This window comes from Thunnus thynnus, chromosome 10 (assembly GCF_963924715.1).
Source record: "Thunnus thynnus chromosome 10, fThuThy2.1, whole genome shotgun sequence".
In the NCBI taxonomy this organism is placed as follows: domain Eukaryota; kingdom Metazoa; phylum Chordata; class Actinopteri; order Scombriformes; family Scombridae; genus Thunnus; species Thunnus thynnus.
In genome coordinates, this window is record NC_089526.1 from 18,914,911 (window position 1) to 18,937,319 (window position 22,409).

The 22,409-nt window shown below is 39.9% G+C and overlaps 3 protein-coding genes across 9 annotated transcripts in view; 1 reads left to right on the forward strand and 2 right to left on the reverse strand.

The window, feature by feature from the left end:
* The window catches only part of LOC137190674 (IgGFc-binding protein), a 35,299-nt gene extending 32,238 nt beyond the window's left edge, over window positions 1-3,061 (reverse strand). The window contains exons 1-3 of the mRNA XM_067600198.1: window positions 2,712-3,061; window positions 521-1,669; window positions 75-409 (exon numbers count right to left, since the gene is read on the reverse strand). Of these exons, the coding sequence (XP_067456299.1) occupies window positions 75-409; window positions 521-1,669; window positions 2,712-2,754 (1,527 nt within the window). The 5' untranslated portion in view covers window positions 2,755-3,061. The remainder of the gene's footprint in view (window positions 1-74; window positions 410-520; window positions 1,670-2,711) is intronic.
* si:dkey-262k9.2 (uncharacterized) lies at window positions 1,971-14,360 on the forward strand. Of its 7 annotated transcripts, none has more exons than XM_067601835.1 (8): window positions 1,971-2,095; window positions 7,567-7,621; window positions 8,060-8,095; window positions 9,065-9,100; window positions 9,908-9,982; window positions 10,180-10,248; window positions 10,455-10,497; window positions 11,802-12,516. In XM_067601835.1, exons 2-8 carry the CDS (start codon window positions 7,576-7,578, stop codon window positions 11,845-11,847), a joined length of 351 nt encoding a protein of 116 aa, XP_067457936.1. In that variant the 5' UTR covers window positions 1,971-2,095; window positions 7,567-7,575; the 3' UTR covers window positions 11,848-12,516. The 7 variants fall into 7 exon arrangements, with proteins under 7 accessions (XP_067457936.1, XP_067457940.1, XP_067457941.1 ...); XM_067601839.1 differs by having other exon boundaries at window positions 2,004-2,095; window positions 7,564-7,621; XM_067601840.1 differs by lacking the exon at window positions 1,971-2,095 and adding an exon at window positions 3,210-3,588 and having other exon boundaries at window positions 7,564-7,621.
* Window positions 14,361-14,836: 476 nt separating this feature from the next.
* Window positions 14,837-20,980, reverse strand: fxyd5 (FXYD domain containing ion transport regulator 5). Its single transcript, XM_067601832.1, has 10 exons — window positions 20,706-20,980; window positions 19,207-19,252; window positions 17,486-17,581; window positions 17,061-17,198; window positions 16,909-16,959; window positions 16,285-16,350; window positions 15,845-15,874; window positions 15,677-15,751; window positions 15,527-15,572; window positions 14,837-15,029 (listed from the first exon to the last, which is right to left on the reverse strand). Exons 1-10 carry the CDS (start codon window positions 20,760-20,762, stop codon window positions 15,005-15,007), a joined length of 630 nt encoding a protein of 209 aa, XP_067457933.1. The 5' UTR covers window positions 20,763-20,980; the 3' UTR covers window positions 14,837-15,004.
* Window positions 20,981-22,409: the final 1,429 nt, after the last annotated feature.

Here is a 22,409-nt window from a genome sequence, read left to right on the forward strand (position 1 = left end):
AGACAGTATACATGAACACATACACAACAGCTGCAAAAAGTATGTTTAATTTAAATTAGGTTCAGTACTCTTACCCTAATATGATTTTTTTCTTCTTTAACTATGGAGATATTAAAACCTTGGATGCTTATCTGCACTGTGTGGATGGTGGAGATAGTGGCACTGTTCATATATGCTCTGGCTATATTAATCTGTAGTGGAACAGAGGCATTTAAGCCTGGACAGGTAGTCTGAACTAAGGTGTAGTTACAGTTTCCCAGTAGGACAAAATCTCTTCCGTCAAAAGTGCGATAGTAAGAGTCACCCCATGCAGAGCATATTTTAGTTTTCAAAGAGCATAGTGGTTTCGCATTTTTGATAGAGCACTTTTGTTTCTGACCACAGTGCGATTCCTCACAAGAAGCTGCATCTGGGGGACACAACAAAAACAATAACACAGAGAAGTTAATTATACATTTTAGATTAGCAATGTAACCAAATGCTTAAAAAAAACAACAACAAAAAACAAAACAAAACATACTTTTCTCACACACTGCTGGATACAATTGTTTGTTCATGGTATTCAGATAGTGTCCCACATCTGTGTAAGGAGAACTGGGCTCTGTATTATCAGGCAGCTGAGCAAAGTTGGGCTCTTGGGAGAATGTAACATTAGACTTAAAATCTCCTGTGTGAGTACTGTTATCTTGCCACTCACTCATATCACCTGAATCAAACATTGGTACAGTCTGGCAGATATCATCTACAGACAGCAGTGCTGTTAGAGTTGAAGAACGCTGTTCATTGTCAAGTCTAAAGTAAATAAGTTGAAGGGGATTGTCACTAGTAATGTGGATTTTATCTGAGGTCACAACTGGGATGATCTTCATAACACTGCCAACAAGAGACACGTTCTTTCGCTCAGTGCTGGTGGTGATGTCCAGATCTGAGTTGATAGTAGCTATTGCCAAGAGGAAACTGGAACTCATTCCTGTGTTTACCCAAGGAGGGATAACATAATCAAACCTCCAGTGAGAGACTGGTTTCAGTTCAGCAAATCCATACAAGCAATCCCCTGGTGTGTGTTTGGAGCAGGTAAAACCCACCACAACACCCACAGCTTCTTGGGAGTTTAACTCTGAGCCAGAGAGACTGGAGTTACTCTGGAGATGAAAACTCTGCAGTGCCCCTAAATGCAACATAAGGACACTTCCCTTGGGGTACACATTGCCTTCAAAGACCACGTCCCCTGAGAGGAATATGTCTGCTGATGTCTCGTGGTCTGAACTGGTGATCACCATCTGGCTGACAGCAGTGTGGTTGGGGAAGTTTGGAGTGATAGGATAGTAGCAGGTCCCCCAGGACGACACATCATGAAGGAGGCTATGCTCACAGCCAGTCTGGGTGCAGAATGAGGCAAGGACTGTAACAGGCCATATAGCGTTCACACTGAGGAGGCAGGAGGAGTGAGCATTGGCCATTCCCACAGATGAGGGCAGGTGAATAGTCTTTGACTGGCTAGCAGAGAGAAAGATGTGTTGCACAAAGCTGCTTTCCAGAACCTTCACAGTGACTGAGGTCCAAACATCAGAGGCTGTGACAGTTACTTGATGGCTAACATTTGCTGTTGGGTCATTATGAGGGGGAAACATCATGAGAAACTTCCTACCAGGACTGGCCCCAGACAGGCCTGCAGAGAGAGAGAGAATATAAAATTGAGTTACTGTTTAATCAATATAAAACGTCTGAACATGCATATAGACTGAACACTAACATGATTATGTTAAAGATGAACTACTCTGAGAGCGGTTGATGATTTTTATGAGTGTAAACAATACACCAGCAGTAAAGTGATTACATCTATCCACTGTGAGCGGAGTTATAAAGTTTCCCAATAGGCGCAGTGAGTCTGCTCGGGTAATAGAGATAAGACTTGTGGTATCAGGTTTCAACCAGCTCAGCAGCCAATGACGAACATCCTAGTTCCTGACTGAGTACACCTGTATTAACGTGCACACTCACTCTGGCAGTTTCCATGATAACAAGAATCTTGGCGTGGGAGCAACAGCATACCAGCAGTGTATAGAGAGAATTCTGAACAACAGCTTATTTAAACGTAAGTAGCCAATATTTTAAATGAATATGGGGTTACTTGCATAAAACTATTGTATTATTTCCTACACATTGATCTATTAGCACAAGCTTATATGATAGCCTGTGGATTGTCACTGCCAATAGTAGTAAAAGCTAAAATAAAACAGAAGCAAAACGATCATACATTTTTCTTTAACTCATAGCAAAAGCATTGTGACAAAAAGACAAACTATTTTTGAGGTGTGTTCCATATTTGAATGCAGTGAGGCCTGCTAATCACCTCCCAATGCAGAGAAAAGAAAGATTTTAAGACACCAATTACTGACCGCAATTCCTTTTTAAAGTGCACAGATTAGTTTTTGTTGTCCCAGGGGCTGAGACATAGCCACACCCCATTCATCACTCAAAACCAGACAAATAGAAGTAGTCAAAGTAGACATAAGAACTGTTGAGATTTGAGTGTTGCAGGTGAGAGAGAAATAACCGAATGGAAATATGCTGCAAATATAGCCAAGTCATTGAGAGGTCAATAATGCCTGAGTGAAGAATGAATTGATTCTGATGTTTGTGCAAACGACCTTTGAATCTAGGGTAAGTACAGCCCAACACGTACAAACAATAGCCTATAAACCACTTACCAAGTCCCAAGAGGCACACCTGGAGCACCAGTACAAACTGCATTACTGCACTTAAAAAAGAAAACTTACATGAATGGAGCAACTACAGTAGCCTATATTGATTCTGTTTTCTCATGCACTCGAGATATTTTTACGCTATTTGCATGCCTGGGAAGACACCAAACAGCAAAATCTACTGATGGGAAAACAGTCTACCAGGCAAATGGCCAATTAGCACACCTGTGGTTGCTAGGCAGACATGAGCCTCTTTATCAGTTCACGTTGACGTCATCGGGCTGCAAATGCCAGCTGAACCTCACTAATTACCACAGCTACAGTGGCACTTATAATTTTGAAATGTATAACTGGATATGGCCAGGTAGCTACGTTTTTTCTATCTCAGGATGCAACTTGTTTATAACTAGTCTGTAAAAAATGCACCAGTCATCGATCATTACTCAGCTTTTCCGGAAATTGTGGCTAGTTACGGCTTATTTCACCGCTTTGTGTTATTCATGACTAACGCTATTGTGTCTTATAGTCGTTTTCAGGAAACTGCCTGTGACAGCGGTTTTGATAACAGAATCAGATAGGTATTTTCCACTGTTGTCAAATTTTGACTGAGATGCAAACATAGAAGGGGCAGTTCAGCGAAAAATGAGGTGGCTGTGAATCCCCTTTGTGGATGAGAATGAATTTGCCCTTAACTTGGCCTGCGCAGCAGCAGTAGACAGCTTTTCCTGTTAACGAGTCGACTCTGCTGAGGCTCGTTTGATCGACTGGTGCACAGCTGCGGTGAGTGCGTCAAGTTTAAGGGCACAGACGACGAGAGACATAGAGAGAGAGACATAAGGATATGATTTCAAAACTTTAATTTCCACAAACGGAGGAGGTGTTGGTAGGTTATTGGTTGATATTTTAAATGTTGCCAGTAATTAGACTGTAAGAAAACAAAACAAAACAAAACATAGCAACAGCATAGACTATTACTAATAGACATATTTGTAGGCTAATGAGCGTCTTCCTGTAGTATGCAGCGCAACTTTTTCATGCTATTTCTGTTTTTCTTGCCTCCTCCGTGGAGTTCAGCAAAGTTCACGGCAGTTGTTTATTACCTGTATCATTGTCATTGAGTGTAACTAAATAAACTCAAGGAGAGGCGTTTCAGCTCTTAACAACAGCAGTCCTGTTTGTCATACAGTGAGCCAGTGTGACAGTAACTTGATTTCATCCATTCAAATGTGCAGATTTCTTCCTTGAGGAAGCTGGTTACAAAAGGTGAGGGAGCTGTAAATTTAAAAAAAAAAAAAAAAGATTTGGCACACTGCAGCAACCTCTTATCTCACTTCCTGTGTGTGTGTGTGTGTATGTGTGGAAGTGTGTGGAAGTGTATAGGGTTGAAATTTCATTCACATGTGCTCTTTAGTGGCACTGTGACCTAAATATTATCTCTTGTGTTTTTTCCGCTGTTATTAATCAAGCTGATTCCCCAAAGGGTGTCAGAGGGTAGGCTGGAGCACCTGATCTTTGTTGAACCATTTACATCTTTTGTTTTAAGTTTTTTTTAAAAACATTTTGTTTTGCTTGTTTCTCAGAGGTATGATGAGGCTGCATTTCAGACTACATTGCAAAAAACCCTCAGTGTGACTGGGATAGGTCTTGTGATAGTGTTGTTAACATAACAAAGAACAACAGCTTTGTCTCCATCTGATAAAAAGTAAACCTGAGGTGTACGTGCCCAGAGTACTGCAGGTCAACACTCTGGTTGTTGCTGTTGTGGTCATGGCAGAGGCTGTGCACCCATCGGATCATGTCTATTCATTCTGGTGTGTGGTTTTATATTTTTACACACACACACACACACACACACACACACACACACACACGTGGAGAGAGAGAGAGAGAGAGAGAGAGAGAGAAAGGGGTGGGGGGCAGGCAAATACAGGATATCTGTCTCCAAGACGGCTATCTTAGTCAAAAGCACTCATATCCTCTTAGTAATACTACAGTGGCCTTACTGGCCTAACACTCAACAAGTCATCCACAAACCACGTTTCTACTGGAAATAACTGCTCACTTTTCAGACTCTTGGGTATCAATGGCGGATTGCTCACTGGTATGCATGGCACCAACCAAGGTATTGTGGGTTTTGCTTTATTTTATTTATTTCATCATTAGTTTCTTTGTTACTTTATTTGTGGTCCAGTAGCATAGCAGAGTATGTTGTGTTAGAGATATGGGGGGAAAAAAAAAGAATTTGCATCAAGCTCACTTAGATAAACAGCTTCTGTAGAGACGGCAGAGTCGAGTAAACATTTCAATAAGAATATTTTCTCTCCTCACTGAACCAGAGTAAGCTACCACTTTTATAAAATTGAATGGCAATGAACAATGACAAAACAGTATAACAATAACAAATGATGCTTTCCTCCCTTTTCTCACTCTTTTTCCTCGTTCTTGCGCTGTTTTTGTTTTGACACATCTTAACAATAATCATGAAAGTTTTTCTTTGCTATCTTCTCTCCCTTTTCTTTCCATTCTCCTTGCTAGCATTTGTTTCCATATGAACTCTCTAGGCTACAGTAATTCTGATATCTGCACACATTAGTGATTGTTATCGCTCGGTGTCAAAGTCTTGTCAGCGGTGCACAATGGTTGAGCAGAGGGCTGTTATCTGTGTGAGCAGATAAGAAAGAGATAGTCAGTGTTTCTACATGTAGTTTTGTTTATGCACTGAACCCCTGTTTGTGTGTGTATTTTATTGATATAGATTGTACTAGGTGTGTTGGAAGGAGTGGAAAATGTCCAAATTAAACCTGGTGAACAAGAATGAGGTGTTCTGTGGGCTGGTCTGGTCAGACAGGTATGAGGTTCAGGGTTAATCATGTCAGCGGAAAACTGCAATGGGGAACATGAAACAAAAACAAGAGATATTCACCCTCAAGCAATATTACAGTATATGCCTTTCTTGCAGCACTGCACTCTTTTATAGATTTGTACATTTACCCTCTATGATCTTTGCATCTCTATCCTGAAGGCAGCTGGCATGTCTGCTTTATAAGCAAGCCGCTGGTTATTATACGTTGCAAATTGGGTCTGGTATTAAAGAGCAAATTCAATTGGCATTCAAATGTACAAGAATATATTACCCAATTTGAAAAATAATACAGGCGTCAGGAGCCATTTTGATACAGAGGCGGTGGACTGGGTTGATAAATATTTCCAAATTGGATCAGCTTATTATTTCACCCAAAGCAAGTCTGAAAAGCAAATTGGATACAGAAGGGGATTTTATTTGCAGCTTCTTAGGTTGTTTGCATTTGGAGATTTACTGCAGCTATTCAAGAGGCCAGAACAGCCCACACTACACTCCCTCTCCAATCAGCCTCAGTTGTGTGATTAATATCTTTTTCCAATATAGTCAACCAAAATAGTTCATGATACTGTTCTGCTAATTTAGCATGAAGATAATCTTGTTGTGGATTGGGTTGCACCCGTCGCTGTGCCGCCCTACAGGGTGGACATTTGTCTTGCATGAAATTTTGTAGACACCAACTACCATGGCAACATTTATTGGATTACAGTATATGCCCTGATTTCCTGATGTCCAGGTATTTTTCAAAACTTAACTGAAAGAATGAACTGATGTTGACTAGTCTTCTATCTTTATTCTAAACACCTGCGTCTTTCTTTTTCACTTCCATTCACCAGATATGGTCATCGGAATGTACTTGCCATACGCGGGGCATAATTCTCTTCCTTTAATTGTAGTAATGAGAAGGGAACTATAAGTGCAAAACTGCCATGTGGGGGTGTATGGTGGATGTTTAGAGGTTTGCTACTGTCCATTAGAGCCCTATTTAATAATATGGTCAACTCAGTTCTTTCCACATAGTCATTAACTATGAAGGAAACAAGGACACAATGGGCATGGGTAACAATGCAGAGGCGCATACAGCATAACATATGGCACAAAGTTTAATAGGAGAGTTCACTCTGTACAACAGTATCAAACACAGCATGAGTGAGTATTGCTTCCTGATCCCATGCAAACATCAATGGCTAAATCTGACCAGCGAGGCTTAATCCGGGACTTCCACTGGAGGAGAGATCAGATTCCCATGTTTTCCCATTTAAAAATATCGTTGCATTGTGTTGGATACAGCTGGGGCTTTGTTTGGCAGGATAAGAACATCCGAGGCCTGTGCCATGAGGAAGTTGTGAGATTTCTTCTTAAGAAACAAACAAAAAAAAAGAAATCATGGCCAAAGTGTATCAGTTGGTATCTGTCCTATGACACATTTGGCAGGTAAGTATTTATTCAGGCTTATACCTTTTTATAAGCCTAGTATTTAGTATTATGTAGAGAGATACAAAAAACAAAACAGAATTGATTGCTTTGATTTGTTTTTCCTTCACCAGTGGGAATCATTGGACTTTTTTTGTTACACAGCACTTGGCATGGCACTCAGGCTTTGCATAGGGAGGGGAAAATGTTGAATGGACACTTGTTGGCAGCTGACTGTGACAGAATTGTCAGTAAAGTGTTTTTTTTTTGCTGAGCACTGTGGGAAATAAGGTTCTCATTTGCTGACCCTCTTACCAGCACCCACTTCAGACTACAATCTAGATACACATGCATACTTTAAAACCGGTCAAAACGGTACAAGGACTGGTTAGTTTGGAATTTGTAGTTTTCCGCTTACTGGTTATACGTGATCCAGAAACTGAAAACACCAGACAAGATACAATAATAGACACTGTTGCTGCTTTCCATCACACTACTTCTAAACCAAAAACACCAAGATTTCACACACATCAATGGCTGAATATTAATAGCAGATATTTTTAACTTTGGTTTCTTTTCCCCCAGCAGCATTTGAAGATGATGCGATTGCTGTTCCTGTGTCTGCTGCTGCCAGCTGCTACTGGTATGTTCTCATCTCTGTGACGCTTTCAGGTGATAAACATCTAATCAGGCTCCATGCATCCCTGTGCCGGCATGTTTTCCTCACCTACTTACGTATGTGTAGTGTCTGTAGTGTGTGCAACAGGATTAATGTATGCACCTACTTTTGAATTATATAGCAACATGACAGTATGATACAGTGATAGAAACAGTGTTCACACATATAAGTATAACATTATATAAAGCCTAACATGTACAGAGAAATGACCAGATTTCACCAAATGTACTTAATACAATGACCAAGTACAGTCGATTTACTGTAGTCCACCTACTTCTTCTTCTATGTAAACATCATCTAAATGTTGCAGTGTTACAGAGCAAAACTATGATGAATAATAGCCTTTTAAAAAACTGTATTGTGAATTAATGTAGTGCCCTACTCTGTACCTCTTTATTACAGCTTTTTCAGAGGAGGGTGAGGGATCAGCAGTTGGAGGTACGTCATGCATCTTTGTCTATAAAATGAAGAAAGACAGGAGCACTTGCCTTTTTTTTTTAAACCTGTGTTTAACTTTTATTAGTTATTCATAAGCTGGGCATTATTCAGTTGCCATGGCGCTATTCAAGACTATCAACAAGTAAACTGTAACAGGTTCTTCCCTAAAGTCAATTTAAAAATATATTTATAATATTTATTAATCAGCTGGGAAACCACATCCATACTCAAAAACAAAGAATATGTTTTATTTGTTTGTTTTTACAGGAATTATCAGACTTATTTTCATTCTCAAGTTTCTACGTGTTCCTGGAACTGTTACTGTCAGTTCCAATATTTCAGCGTCAGCTTAGTGGGTCCTTTAGGCCACGTATTAACACTTGTCAAGGATCACACCAGACATGTTTGTGGACATGAACTAGTGAATTTCATGTCAAAGTGAATAACTTAAAAGCATGCTGTAGATCATAATACAGCATGACTGGACATGAAAATTAATGATGTCACCTTTCCCAGGTGTTTGAATCTCCACATTTCCACTCGCTTTACACATGTACAAAACAGGAGCTGCTTGAAATAAGATGACTCACATTTACGGCTCAATGGTTTTACTTCCTCATTTAGAGTTTCGTTGTTTACTCAAACTGGTCACATTTGTTTTCTTGTTTGCAGTTTTGCTATTACTTATAGTTTTGATCACTCATATATGGTTATGGTTTTCTGTCCACGATATTAATTTTTGACTATAGTTTTTCGTTTCTTTGCTCTCAGACCTTTTTGCCCTAAACTGACTTCATAAAACCCTCAATCAATAATGTTGCTAAAAGATTAAAGGCATGGTCTATATCTTGACTATTTCACAATAGAGAAAATCTTACACTTTTGTACTATTTGCCAAAATGCTCACAACTGAGAAATATGCATTTCTGTGCTGTCTTTACAAGCATCTGTTCTCTCTTTATTTCACAGCTCTGGATGATGATGAGGATTTATTTGATCAAAAGGGTGAGTTTATTACCTCAGTTCCAGAGAATAGATAGGAGGGCAGTTGGACTTTGTAGTTTCTTCTCTCCCACAAACACTGTAATGGCAGCTGTCCAGAGGAGAGTATGTGAAGGTTATGGCCTTTGTAATTATTGTCAGTAAGTTAGCATTGTTATGGCCCCTGTTGGCTTTCCCTCCTCCCAACCATTACACGCTGAATGGAATCAATTAGCTCCCTGGAGGGGCCCTGTGGATTCTGCTGAAAGGCCAATGAACACGTCGACATCAGCCCCATCCTGCTGGTCAGCTAATCAACACTGGCATTCTCATTCTCTCTCCACGCCTCTCTCCGTCACTCCTCATCTTCGCTTTGATAGACGTTTGAATAGAATTACAGATCTGTTCAGACCAGGGCTGCAGCCAGCTGGTTCTTGGAGAAGGAGCCTCTCTGCAAAGACCTACAATTCCACTGATAAAGCGTCAACCTTCTCGATTCCTGTACACACAAGCATGTTTTTTATTGTCCTCAGCTACCTTTTGAATAACTCAAGTGACACAAAGTCAAAACAAGCTAACCAGCAGCCGGCTGTAGCTTCACATTTATCGTACAAACATTCAAGTGGTACTCACCTTCTCATCTTAATCTTGGCAAGAAAGTGAATAACTCTAAGAGCAATCACCATTCAAAAGCCATAATCAGAAGTTCGGCGGCACTGTTGTCTTGAGTCTGTAATAGAAGAGGTGTAGAAGTGTTCTGTGTGGGGAGGGTTGAGATATACATCTGTAATCAGCATAACTCATGTTAACTGTTTTCTTGCTCTCTTACAGTGGATTCAGGGATCCTCACCAAAGGTGATCCTGGCTCAGTTGTAGGTAAAACTACAGGCACAGAAGACACGTCAGGTGAGAGTATTTTAATTATAAGCAGTGATATACAGTAAATGTACTGAAATATTTAAACACATAACAAGTGTTGAGGATTTTATACCATGTAGTTGTGCCTATGTACATTAATAATACCGTACACTGCTATCAACTTAACTCTCTTGGTACTGCTTGTTTAAAACACACCTAACAACCTCTCATATTTTGTCCTTTAGATCAGTTCACCCTGATTGTCACCGTTGTAGGTGTGACTGTGTTGACTCTTTCAGTTGCAGCTGTAGTCAGTAAGTATTCTGTGTTTTGTACATAATTTAGTAAAATGTGAAGTGCCTGTTTCATTCCCACAATTGACAAATGCACTGCTGTAAAGTCCTTCAGTGCTTGAACAGAATCACTGTAGTCTTTGTGTGTGCCTTGTACAACTAATACCTAAGCAAATATGAACTTTTCTCTTGTGTAGCTGTGACATTTTCCATTTTTTTTCTTGCAGCCATTATGTTAGTAAGACGCCACATGCACAATCGGCAGCAAGGGTAAGGTCCAATTTCTTCTCTCTCAAAGTTTAGATTTGATTTCTTTTTAACATTTGATTTATTTATTTGCTTGAAGTTTTCATTTTAGTAGGCTTGGGTTTACTTCATTTTCACACTCAACTAGAGAAACAAATTTATTTTCCTCCTATGGCCTCTGTATGTACTGTATCAGTGTCTTACAGAGAAATGCATGCTCCACTTTACGCTAAGTCAGCCTGCAGGTGACAGAACCAGTCTGGTGGGTAACAGCCTTTCTGCTGCCTTGCCAATTTGCCCTACTTCATCCAACTCAGCAGCATCAAAACCAGAAAAAAAACACTCAGGTGGCAAAAGACAACCAACATCCACCCATCTGAGCCCGTCTGGACTTGTTCAGCAATTAGTATCATAGCCTGAGGCCCTCCACCGCCACCACTGAACACTCCCCACCTCTAACCCTTTCCATCTTAGCCATCAAACAATAGCCTTAAGACAGTGAGTGCTACTGGGTCTGTATGACCCAATGGGGACAGGACCTAACCTGTTCCAGAGCTTGCCTCATGATCCGAGACCTGAGTGTACGGCTACACTCAGGAATAAAACAACCCTGTAAACATGATCCTGGCGTCATGACAACAATCTGCCAACAGCGATCAGACAGCAGAACAGCCTAAACCAGTTAAACAGAGAGACTCTCTCTCTTCGCTCTTTGCCTCCCTTCCACACATTGCTGATTTAACTGCTGTTAGCTCTGGGATGGCTTTCTGCAGAGTAATCAGTTTCCTTTGTTCTAGGGGTGCAGTAATACATGACCTGCAGGTTGTGTCAGAAGGGTTACAGAGTTCAAATTAGTCTCCAGAGATCTTTAAGTAGCAGGAGACCTGCCATTGTGGTGCAGACACCCAAGTCAATCTGAAAGGGTTAAATTCCTCCGCAGGATTACTGGCTGCCTCCCGGGGCTGCAGTCAGCTCTGTCAGTGTTTGGTGCTGACTGATCGCTCTGCTGAAAAGAGGCTTAATCACACAGCAACCTCTGGCTTGTTGGATCAACAGTGCCTTGCCAGGTTTATAAGTCCCACCTGGGGATGAGCTGTGTTTTGAGGTGATGCAGTCACCGTGCACCTGTCAGATCCCTGCAGCATGAAACAGGCGTGTGTTTCCTGGATTCAGACACTAAGGGATGTTTCTTGTGTCTTTCTGCTAAAAAACTGAGAAAGAGCCTAAAAATATCTTGAAGATGACACATTTTTGCCCTGTCTCACCTCATCTGTTTTCCCCCTTTCCCTGTATTCCCTTCCTGTGGCCTTTCCTCCCTTTCTCTTCAGGATTTACTCTGTGCCTACAGAGCAGGACCAGAAAGGGGCGGTCTAGTTCCTGGCAGAGCAGCAGTTCTATAACACGCAGGCAAGAGAGGAGCAATGCACTGGGCTATGTCATCCCCTACTCTTTAACTCAGGACAATTCTTTGCACAACCGCTGACTTCTCACCCTTCACTTTATTGCTCCTCGCTGCTACACAACTTCCTATCAATCCATATGCAATATTTTTTTTTTTTCCTCTGCTGTCATATACTTTTGTCTTTGTCCCACCCGTTTGTACTCCACATACACACAATTTAGCCTGGGACATTTGGAACACATTCAAACCTTCTAATTGGATTCTATTTGAGGAATCCAAATCAAAGCCAGTGAATATGGCTTAAAGCTTCTTTTGTTAAAGGGATAATTTAGCACAGCCAGAACTCCCCCTTTTTTACTACCTGAAACAAGAAATTATTCCCACCAGCTATGCAGTGAAACTGTATTTGCCTTTGATTCGGTACATGTGGAACAGACCCGTCTGTGTGAAATGGTGGCTGAGTGAGACAAACCATGCTAATCCACACTAAGCCAGCCCAGTGCTCACTTCATTCTCCTGTTCACTTGTCTGACATCTTCTGTTCCAGGCCCATTAGGGGTGTCAGGAGGCAGTGGAATAGGAAAATAAAAAACAGTTCCCTATCTTACCTCCAGTGTAAAAAAAAAAAAAAAAAGAAACAAGTGGAAAAAGCCAGTGTGAACACCCTCTTGCAAAGTAGCAAATTAATCGACCACCATGAATGATGATGTTTTTCTTTTCCTCCTCTCTTTTTCATTTTGAAAGGCTTTCACTTTAACATCTTGCAGATTGTAAATAGCTCTTTGACTGCTGTATAGAGTTAGATTAATGCCTCACACACTGGTACAGAAAGGCCGGGTGTGTGATCCTGCGAATCAAATAAAGTGTAGGGGATGATTTGGAAAATATCAACAATGCCTTTGTTTCATTCATACAACACTTCATGGCTTCTCTGTTTTCATTTAAATGTGAAGGAAAGCTTTTATTCCAAGACGCCAAGGCACTGGTTGCCGTATTTGCTCCAATACATGGAGAAGAGCTTTCTGTGGCCAAGTTTAAAGGGGAGGAGGGGTATGATGCTCCTGTTAGGCATGACACTTTTTCACTTGTAGCTTAATGAGAAGCACTTATAATACTGTCAACAAACACTGGAAATGGCAACATGGGGTTAAACACTGGATTTGTCAAAGCAGAATCTCACTTTGCTTTTCCACTAAATCTTGTAGCTAATCTCACCACTGGGAGCAGGGCCTGGCTCCAATCCAGCTCGACTTGAGAGCAAAAACAATTGTATAGTCATGCCCTCATCAGGGTGCACAGTGCCTATAGCTCTGTGCTGAAGAAAATGATGCATCCCAGTTTATTTTAGCACAGAAAGTCAGCAAATGGGATTATTGACTGTGCATATGTTTTACTGGTCATATTTGAGAGCTGTGTGTACAGTATGTGTTTCTCAAAAGCGTAGCATAGCCCAATAAGCCTTCAGTATGTGTCAGCATTTCAAAGGGAGGACAACTAGTCAAAAATTGCAGTAAAAAACATTTCAGTTTTCTATGTGTTTATCTATTCATATTTGCTTATATTCGCCATTTCTATTGGACAAACAAACCACAATGTAGATGAGTCTTCTCTTTGAATGCTTTTCCAAAATGTAGAGAGGAAACCAACTTGTGCAGAAATCTAAGGAGAAACACAGTATTTGGTCCATTGTGCCTCACACAGGTGGCCAAAGTCTACTCCATTATTCCTCCTGTATAGCCTCTCTGCTGTGACACTACTTGTGGAAATGTAATAAATATAGCCGTTGAGCATTTTTTCTTTTTCACCATGATGCATGTGGAAAATGTAATGCTTCTCTTTTTTTTAAAAAAAATGGCTATTTTTTTCTGTCAAAGCATTGTCTGAGCTTACTCCATTGTTATATCTTTAAATTTATAATATATTTTATGTATTTACACATTTACTGAGCTATACATTTGCATTGTTTGTCTTCATGCCAAAATATTGTATTTGGCTAAGTGGTATTTTTATATGGTTGTTAAGTTTAAGGGTTTGATGTCTCTCCAAAGTGTGTGTAAAAAAAAAAAAAATTGGCGAGTGGGAGTCTGTTATTTGCCAAAAATCTTTTATGTAAAATATTTGTATTTTTGTATTTTATTGCAACCAAAAAAATTGGATTTAATGTTAAGTACCTCTGTTCATATGCACTTGTATCCCGATTAAGCCATGTGTCTCATTTGTACCAATGACATCTACAATGTTTTTTTTCATTATATAAAAATTTACAAAATGATATAATACATGGCCATGTATCTCACAAGAAAACAATTGCAGTGGGTGACTATATCCTGTGTATCCCATTATTTTTCATTTCCAAAGCTGCAGTCTTCTTGATATTGTTCTGACAGCAATTACGACAATGAATACTACTGTATATTATGTAGCTGAACTCTGGATTGTGTTGATTTTACCAAATCTGTTGTAAATTTTTCCTGTTTTTCTCTGAGTTTGTTGTCTGCATCATTTTGATGCCATATGGATGCAAAGATAATGCGCCAGTGGATCTTGTTTAATCTAGGGCTTTACTCACTTACAAGCATAGAGCCACTAAGAGGCTTAGACACCCCTTACTAAACATCACGTTTTTGTTGAGATTGAGAGTGTAAAGAGCGTGCAGGAAGAGTAAGTGACCCAGCTTCATTTCTAGATCCTGATTTAAGTATTGTGTGAGTTTGTCAAATGTAGGAACTTATGGGGTTATTCTTCATAACCTTTAATAATAATCTTGGCTGTGAAACACTGCCTATGGCTATGTTATAAGATACAAAGGTCATTTGAAACAAGCCTGCTTCACAGCTGATGGTATGACTAAAATATGAATCATCTCTTCATTGTTTGCCAAGATAAATAATCACTTTACTATTTCAGTGCAGTTTTATCACGTACAGAAAGCAGGTGATGGCATAGCTTTTCACTCGTCAGTAGAATTCATGTTTTCTGTTTATTCAGTGTTTTTCTATGACATTGTTACTAAGCAGCATACAGTCATTCAATCAATTCATATTCACACAAAATGCGTGTTGACTGTGATGAACTCCAGGTTGGTTTTCTGCAACACTTTACTATTATCACTGCACGCATGCTCTCTCCTTATCCTTGGGCCACTTGATATGACCTAGAAAATAAACACAGACCATTAACAAGAATCACACATTATTCAAGCAATCAATTATAATTATCAAACATAATATATACCACAGTAAGGAGAACAAACAATTTGCACTTGTTGTGGTTGGTCTGATACAGTTCTGCCCTACAAATAGCTTAATCAGGATCTTTCTGATCTATTAATCATAAAAGAGATTTTAGTCAGCATTCTGTTGAGCTGTTATATGTCTAAAGTGACTGATTGTTTGCCATATATCATCCTGTAGCCTGTGGTATGAATTACTTAACCCATTCAACTGCAGTTTCCAACAGCATGGTATAAGAACAGCTATCCTTCATGCACAATGGGCTGTAATTTACTGTGGTCAAACATCACTTCTGTCAGTCTTAAATTATCCAGCTGTTGTGCTAATCATACACCTCTCAAAAAACTGCACAAATACAAAATCCGAGCTAGAATTAATGAAATTAAAGATTATGGCCGTAAACATCAGAAGTACTTACTTTGATGACTTCTTGCGACACTTGGGCGGCTTACACACTTTACCACCTACAGTGAGAAATGAAACACAAGAGAGAGAAATGGTTGAATATAATTACTGCAGTTTACAAGAGATCACAAAGGACAAACATGTCTCTCAGAGTTATACTTACAGCTGATGATCATGATGCCCAGGATGAAGAGAATGGCTGCAATGCCCAGTCCAGCCTTGCGCAGGGATTTATAATCTAGACATATAAAACTCATATCAAACACTCAACCATAGATGCAACAAGTAAAAAAAAACAAACAAAAAAAAACAGTCAAGAGGAGCTTCTTACCATAGCTGAAATCTTGGTCCCACTTTGGATCTATAACAGGTAAAAGTAGAAAGAAAAGTACTGAATTAAGTTTGACTGTTGAAGACAGGAAGCCTCTACAGGAAGAAAAAAGACAGAGGATCATCAGGGAACAACAGTCAGAGATGGCATGACAGATCTACTGGCCCCGCTGACATGCTGTTGATGGTGCATCAAAACCCTATCTATGGTAAGCCAGCACAGAACGAGCACACAATATCTTATCTCTTCTTGCATAAGGTACAATCAAGCATTAATCTGCTGGCAAGAGAGGAAGTGAGGTGCTCTATTCTACCAATCCGCCATGGGTTTTGTTTGGAAGACCGGGAATTGTGATACTGTCAGTCTGCCATGAGATAACAATAAAACCGCAATGCCTGTGGCATTTAAGGTAACTGTGGAGTAGGAAAATTTTTAGTTACCCCAGGCAACTGTTTGATGGCTCCCGTTTGTGGTGGTTTTCTTAGCTGTGGATGTGGTGGAGTTCACTGTGGATGTTGGAAAAAGAAACATTAGTTTCCCTGAATTCAATATTCATTAGGTTTAGTATTTGTTACACACAAGTTTATAATGTAAAAACATTATCTTATGTATTGGAACATTTTTTTTGACATACTGAATCCTTATCTTTGCCATGTGAGTCCATACATAACTACTTCTCATTATATTCCAGGTTCATTCCTATATTTAACTAAATTTTTAATTGAATTTCTGAATATTTCAGTGGAATGACTCTCAGGGGACATTCAAGCTGACACTTTTTAAAGCATATCAGCGCTCTGACTCTAGTTCTCTCTCTGGTGTGGTGGAATACAGCAGAAATACTCCTCTGTATATCTCAACAAGGACAGGGAGTTTAACATTTTCTAATGACCTCATAATTAGTTTAAAGCTTTCTGTATTTTTGATGGGAAAGCTTACTGTAAGCCTTTGCTATTGGTGTGAGGGGATGTTATTTATACTGGAGTGCTCATGGTCTATCTACCAGCCAATAGCTCCACCAACTGGGTGCTCAAACATGTCACTGAGAGGGCGAAGATTGTTACCTGGAATGGATGTGGACTTTGTTTGTGAATTTGTTGTTCTCTCACTGGACACTAAATGAACAGAAATATAAAAATCACATCAGCTTAAATTAGAATGATTTAAATCTACATAAAATTATGTTACATACAGCGCTAACATCACACCACACTACCTGTGGAGGGTGTAGTCTCTAATGTGGTGGTGTTGACTTTAACTGGGTTGCTGGTGTTCTGGTTTATGGTTTGTTCAGCAGGGGAAGTTCCCAGGGAGGCAACAACATCTCTGGTGACTCTGGTGTCCATTCTTCTTCCTGTTACACCAAGATGGCAACTGAATTATGAATTACAATGAAACTGAAAGATGTTTGACTTCTTCTAATACGATTAGATAGATAGATAGATAGATAGATAGATAGATAGATAGATAGATAGATAGCTACTCTGTTCTATTACCATCATCTTTGTGACTTTACAGCAAGAGTACCGTGTTTAGGTCCTAACATGAATGATTATGGATGGTAACTGTAAAAAAACAAATTTGCCTGGAGACTCCAAAGGCTGCAAGTGGCATTTCTCAGAATATTCACAAGTATCATACCATTGGGAGTCGGAGCAGTGAGCATCGTTGCGCCTGCCGTACTGCTGCTCACAGTCTCCATTTGATCCACGGGTGTGGGAGTCTGAGCTCTTGACACTGCAGGGAAAAGACACATTTTAATCACCAAGTGCACAGCGAGTTCATAGTGAGGCCTAAATACAGTACACTTTACAGGAAGAACAAAGCACAGTGTTGTTTATTCCAGTGACTTTCTCAAACAAGGCTGTGATGTATTCCTGGCAGAGTCCAGACTTGAGAATGTGCCTGGCCATTGCAGGGGAGAGAGAGGCCTGCAGATGCACTGGGAGTATGTCACAGTAATAGTCTTGTGAGTGGGGCAGTGCGGCACAGCTACAAAGAAGTAGCTCTTACAAAACCTCCAGCTACAACAGAGCTGGATTGTTGTGTGAGACTACAGGACAGTGAGGCCGTTGTCTGTTTACTCACTCAGCACCTTCCAATTAGTGCTGAAGCTCTATAAAAGCTCTACTTTCTGCGGTTAATGCAGTGGTTTCAACTGCTTTAATGAACCTATACTGTAAGAAGGGACTCAGGATAATGTTTCATAGTTAACTCCAATTTTTTTAATTTAAAAATTAAAAAGTGTCAGCCTATATTGTGTATAGATGAAAAAACTCTTTGTATTAAATGCATATGCTCATAATCTAAGGAATTGATTTTAATTATTTATTGTCAGTATTGTTTATTTCAGGATTTATTGTGAGTTTATCCTCATATCTGGACTAAATTAGGTTAGACCCTCAGCCCACACTGAAATATTTGGCTGCTGAATGAAAAGTGTTGCAATTTCTTCTTGTTTGTGTATTGACTAGACCCCCATTACACTATACACTCTGTATTATTAGTTTACACATTACTGTCCTCATGAATATTTACTTATCCTAGTCTTGAATATTTATTACAATCCTTTATGTAAATTCCTCAGCATTTGAAGGAGCATTCCACTGATTTTACACATAATGATCATTGTGAACTGTGAAAACAGTGCTCCTCTGTGGCCCTTCCTTAGGCATCTGGCAGGTAGGGTCTAAAGAAAGATGCTATTGATGTGCTTCATGAGAAATGTAGGATCCAGTGTTTTTGGAGCTTGACACTTGCTGGGGACTAAAAGTTAAGATATCTCAGCCTCTGCTGCATTTTGACCATTCTATTTCATACTTGTCTCTAACAAGTCCTCTAACTTTTAAGAGGGGAAGTATTAAATTGCTTGAGTACCCCTTTAAGTTTCTCATTCCCAAGCTGCAGCATTAAGTGACACAATGCAACTTTTGCAAGAAGGGATAACACATTCTTCCTCTTACAAATGATATGTTGAGGTCACAAGTTATAGAATACACTCTTGCACAATTCATTGCACTCAGGGTTTTTGCTGCTAGTTTTTGCTGCTAGTCTTACTTGGTGTGGTGTGACCACTAGCTTGTGGTGGCTGATGTTAATTAGCTAATTTTAGAAAACTTTAAATAGATATTTCTGTGTAAGTGATATTAGTGAGTCAGTTCACTGGCTTTGTGACTCTTCGCTACCTATACTAATGTAAAGCCACGTTTTAGCATTTACATTTTTTATTATCCTGTTATTATGATTTAAGACCTAAGTGGCTCCTGTTCAGAATAAGGTACTTAGGTCTTACTTTAAATGCTAATCACATGTGACTTCTCAGCAAGCTGATTCAGTACTAATTCAGAATTCTTGGCACTCACCATTTAACGTGACAAAAAGGAGAATGGTCAAGGAAGCAAAATGAATCTGAAAAAAAAAAAAACATATTGTGAGGAGAAGAGGTGAAACAATAGCATAGAAAGAGTAAACCAGGTTGTATCACAGCTAGTGTGAAATTATGTTTCAACTTGTACAGTTTTAACACATGATAAAAACTAAGACCATTTCAGATGAAATCTGCAAAGTCATCCAGAGCCCCTCAGATAGCACAAGTGATTCTATATAAGAAGACAGGTGATATAAATACAGCCACTGTGGTACATCTGTTGCAAAGAATTGGAGCAGATACACAACATCCAAAGAAAATGTCTGCTCATCAGCACACAGAAAGACAATGCCTCTGTAGCCATGGTAATGATTTTTGCAATTGTTTAACCAGGGCACAAGTGCAATGTGAATGTACATACTAAATTGTAAATTAAATGATCTGTTTAGCTGATTGAAACAAGAGAGCAGTCACTCTGGAACATTTTGTACATTGCAGGTCTACTAGACAGGAAGTTGTACTCATTGAGTTTACCACATTGCTAACCCCTCTTCCCTCTAAAGCGCACATGCAACATCACTCACACTCCTCACACAGCATGACAGAAAACAGACTCTTACTCTGAATGTCAAATTGTATAAGACACACACATCATACCCACGGTTTTCTTTTTTTTTCATTTGTCAAATATGAGAGATCGAGGCCGCACATCGTGTATGCAATCCTCCCACACGTCTTGTTGAACTTTGTATCGCTATTGATCAAACTTCACCACATTTTTTAAGTTTGCTACTGTCACCAATTAAAAAATGGCATTGGAGGATGTGTCAAAACAAGTCTTTTTAACATAATGGAAATCCTGTACCAGTATGCAGCTCACTTTGAGTCAGTGGAAAAACATACGCTTTCCTCCCCCTCACAACATAGTGCTCCCAGCTTGAAACAAAACACTATAGACAATCAGAAAGTAAGCAAAAACCTGTCCGACACTGTATTATTTCATAGCAACACAGAGAACAATGCCAAACATACATGCAGACAATTTTCTTTTACACGCAGCAGAGGCAGGTAGAGTGACAGATGGAAGTCTAGGCCAGTGGCTCGGTTTGAATTCACCCCCAGCAGAAAATGAATCTCGATCTTTGACCTATCCTGGTGGCAGCTTGTCCTCCAGGCTCGGAACAGTGTGACAGGTGAGCGTCCGTGGCCGTCATGAGCTGTGACAGCTCAGATTAGCAGGTCATGCCAATCTTCATTTCACTCCAGAGCATATGTCAAGATGAGGCCTGTTTCCCTTGGGCTGTACAGGCGTCTTTCCCTTCCCCTAGCCTGACCTGCCTGCCTGTTTGTCACATCTAGCACTCTCACTCACTCTCCGTCTGTCTGTTCATCCGTTTGTCTGTCATCCTCCATCAATCTCCTTTCAGTCCGCTTCTTCAAAACAACTCCTCAACCCTCTGATATTTAGTCATCCACTCAGGCTATTATGCTTACCTTTGTATCCATTCTGTAAGGTGCCCTGGTCCAGAGATTTGTCCACAGCCTCATCATCTGCGATGCTTTCCTCTGTCTGCCACTATTGAAAGGCTGATGGAGTAACTGCTAACCAACCACACCCATGTGCTCACCATCACTACTTCCTCATCCAACTGTCTGAATTGTGTTTCAGTCTCTCGCTCACCCACTCCTTCTCACAACATGGCCTCCTCCTTCTTGTTGTTTGGCTTCCAGTTTTTCACTCTCACTCACTCTGCTATGACATCTGTCTGCAGTTCAGCATGGTCGTTTCTCTTCCTGCTTTACTTCTATATTTCCAACAGTAAACTACATGTTTCTCTTATTTGTCTGGTCTGGTTTGTTTCAAACAAGGAAGCTCTATCTGTTTGTCTGTCTGTCTGTCTGTCAGTTTGTATGTAAATTATGTTGTAGTTAAGTTATGTATGTATGTATGTATGTATGTATGTATGTGTGTGTGTGTGTGTATATATATATATATATATATATATATATATATATATATATATATATATATATATATACATATATATGTGTGTGTGTGTGTGTGTGTGTGTGTGTGTGTGTGTGTATGTATATATATATATATATATGTGTGTGTATGTATGTATGTATGTATGTATGTAGGTATGTATGTGGGTTTGTCCTTTGTGTATCTCGAGAACCATTCATCTGATCTACTTCATACCTGGAGGGTGGATTGATGGGGAAACGAGGAAGTGCAATGTCGATTTGTGAAGTTGTTTGGATTAGCTGTTCTCCAGAATTATATAAAAATACCTCATAAGTAATGTTGATTTGCTTCTTTTTCTGCCCGTCGAGTCAACGAGCAGAAATACGGACAGCGCCACTCTACCATTGCAACCCACACTGTGGTCGGAGGTGGGATTACATCCATAATGTTAATGACTTGAAAATGTTTAAGAGACTTAAGCTCTACTATTGAACTGTGTAACGTTACTGTGAACGAAACTTGGCATGCACTTTCAAGACTGAGTACTGGATATCTCAGACATGTTCAGAAATATATAAAAATACCTAATTTGCTTCTTCTTCCGCCCGTGGGGTCAACAAGTGGAAATCCGCACAGCACCACTCTACTGTTGCAACCCACACTGTGGCCGGAGGTGGGATTACATCCATAGTGTTAATGACTTGAAAAAGTTTAAGAGACTTAAGCTCCACTGTTGAACTGTGTACTGTGAATGAAACTTGGCATGTAAGACTTAGTGCTGGATATCTCAGGCACGTTCAGAAATATATAAAAATACCTCATAAACGATGTTGCTTCTGCTTCTTCTTCTGCACATGGATTCAACGAGCAGAAATACAGACAGCGCCAATCTGCCATTGCAACCCACACTGTGGTCAGAAGTGGGATCACACCCTTAGTGATGAGACCTACCATAGAGAATGAATTGAAAAAGTTTAGAGAGTTAAGCTCTATTCCTGTTCCTCACATGCGGGAACTTTGTATGTATGTTCAAGACATAGTGCAGGATGTGTCAGGCACGTTTTAAACTGGCACTACAGTTAATCTGATCAACTTCAGCTCAACTCAAAATTGTAGTCACCAGATACCAGTAGCCTGCATGTGAGGCGTTTAGGGATCATGGGTAAATTATAACACCAGCGATAGGCTGCATGTGAGGTATTTAGGGAGCATCGATAAATTGTAGCGTC

Bases quoted from the DNA above. Each gene is read 5' to 3' on its own strand.
- si:dkey-262k9.2 (XM_067601833.1), top strand. From the start codon at position 4,789: ATGGCGGATTGCTCACTGGTATGCATGGCACCAACCAAG. The intron at 8,096-9,064 runs GTACGTCATGCA...TTTATTTCACAG, and splicing joins TGAGGGATCAGCAGTTGGAG to CTCTGGATGATGATGAGGAT. The intron at 9,983-10,179 runs GTGAGAGTATTT...TTTGTCCTTTAG, and splicing joins AGGCACAGAAGACACGTCAG to ATCAGTTCACCCTGATTGTC.
- fxyd5 (XM_067601832.1), bottom strand. From the start codon at position 20,762: ATGATGAGGCTGTGGACAAATCTCTGGACCAGGGCACCTTACAGAATG. The intron at 19,253-20,705 runs GTAAGCATAATA...TTTTTTTTTCAG, and splicing joins CTTACAGAATGGATACAAAG to ATTCATTTTGCTTCCTTGAC. The intron at 17,582-19,206 runs GTGAGTGCCAAG...TTTTCCCTGCAG, and splicing joins CCTTTTTGTCACGTTAAATG to TGTCAAGAGCTCAGACTCCC.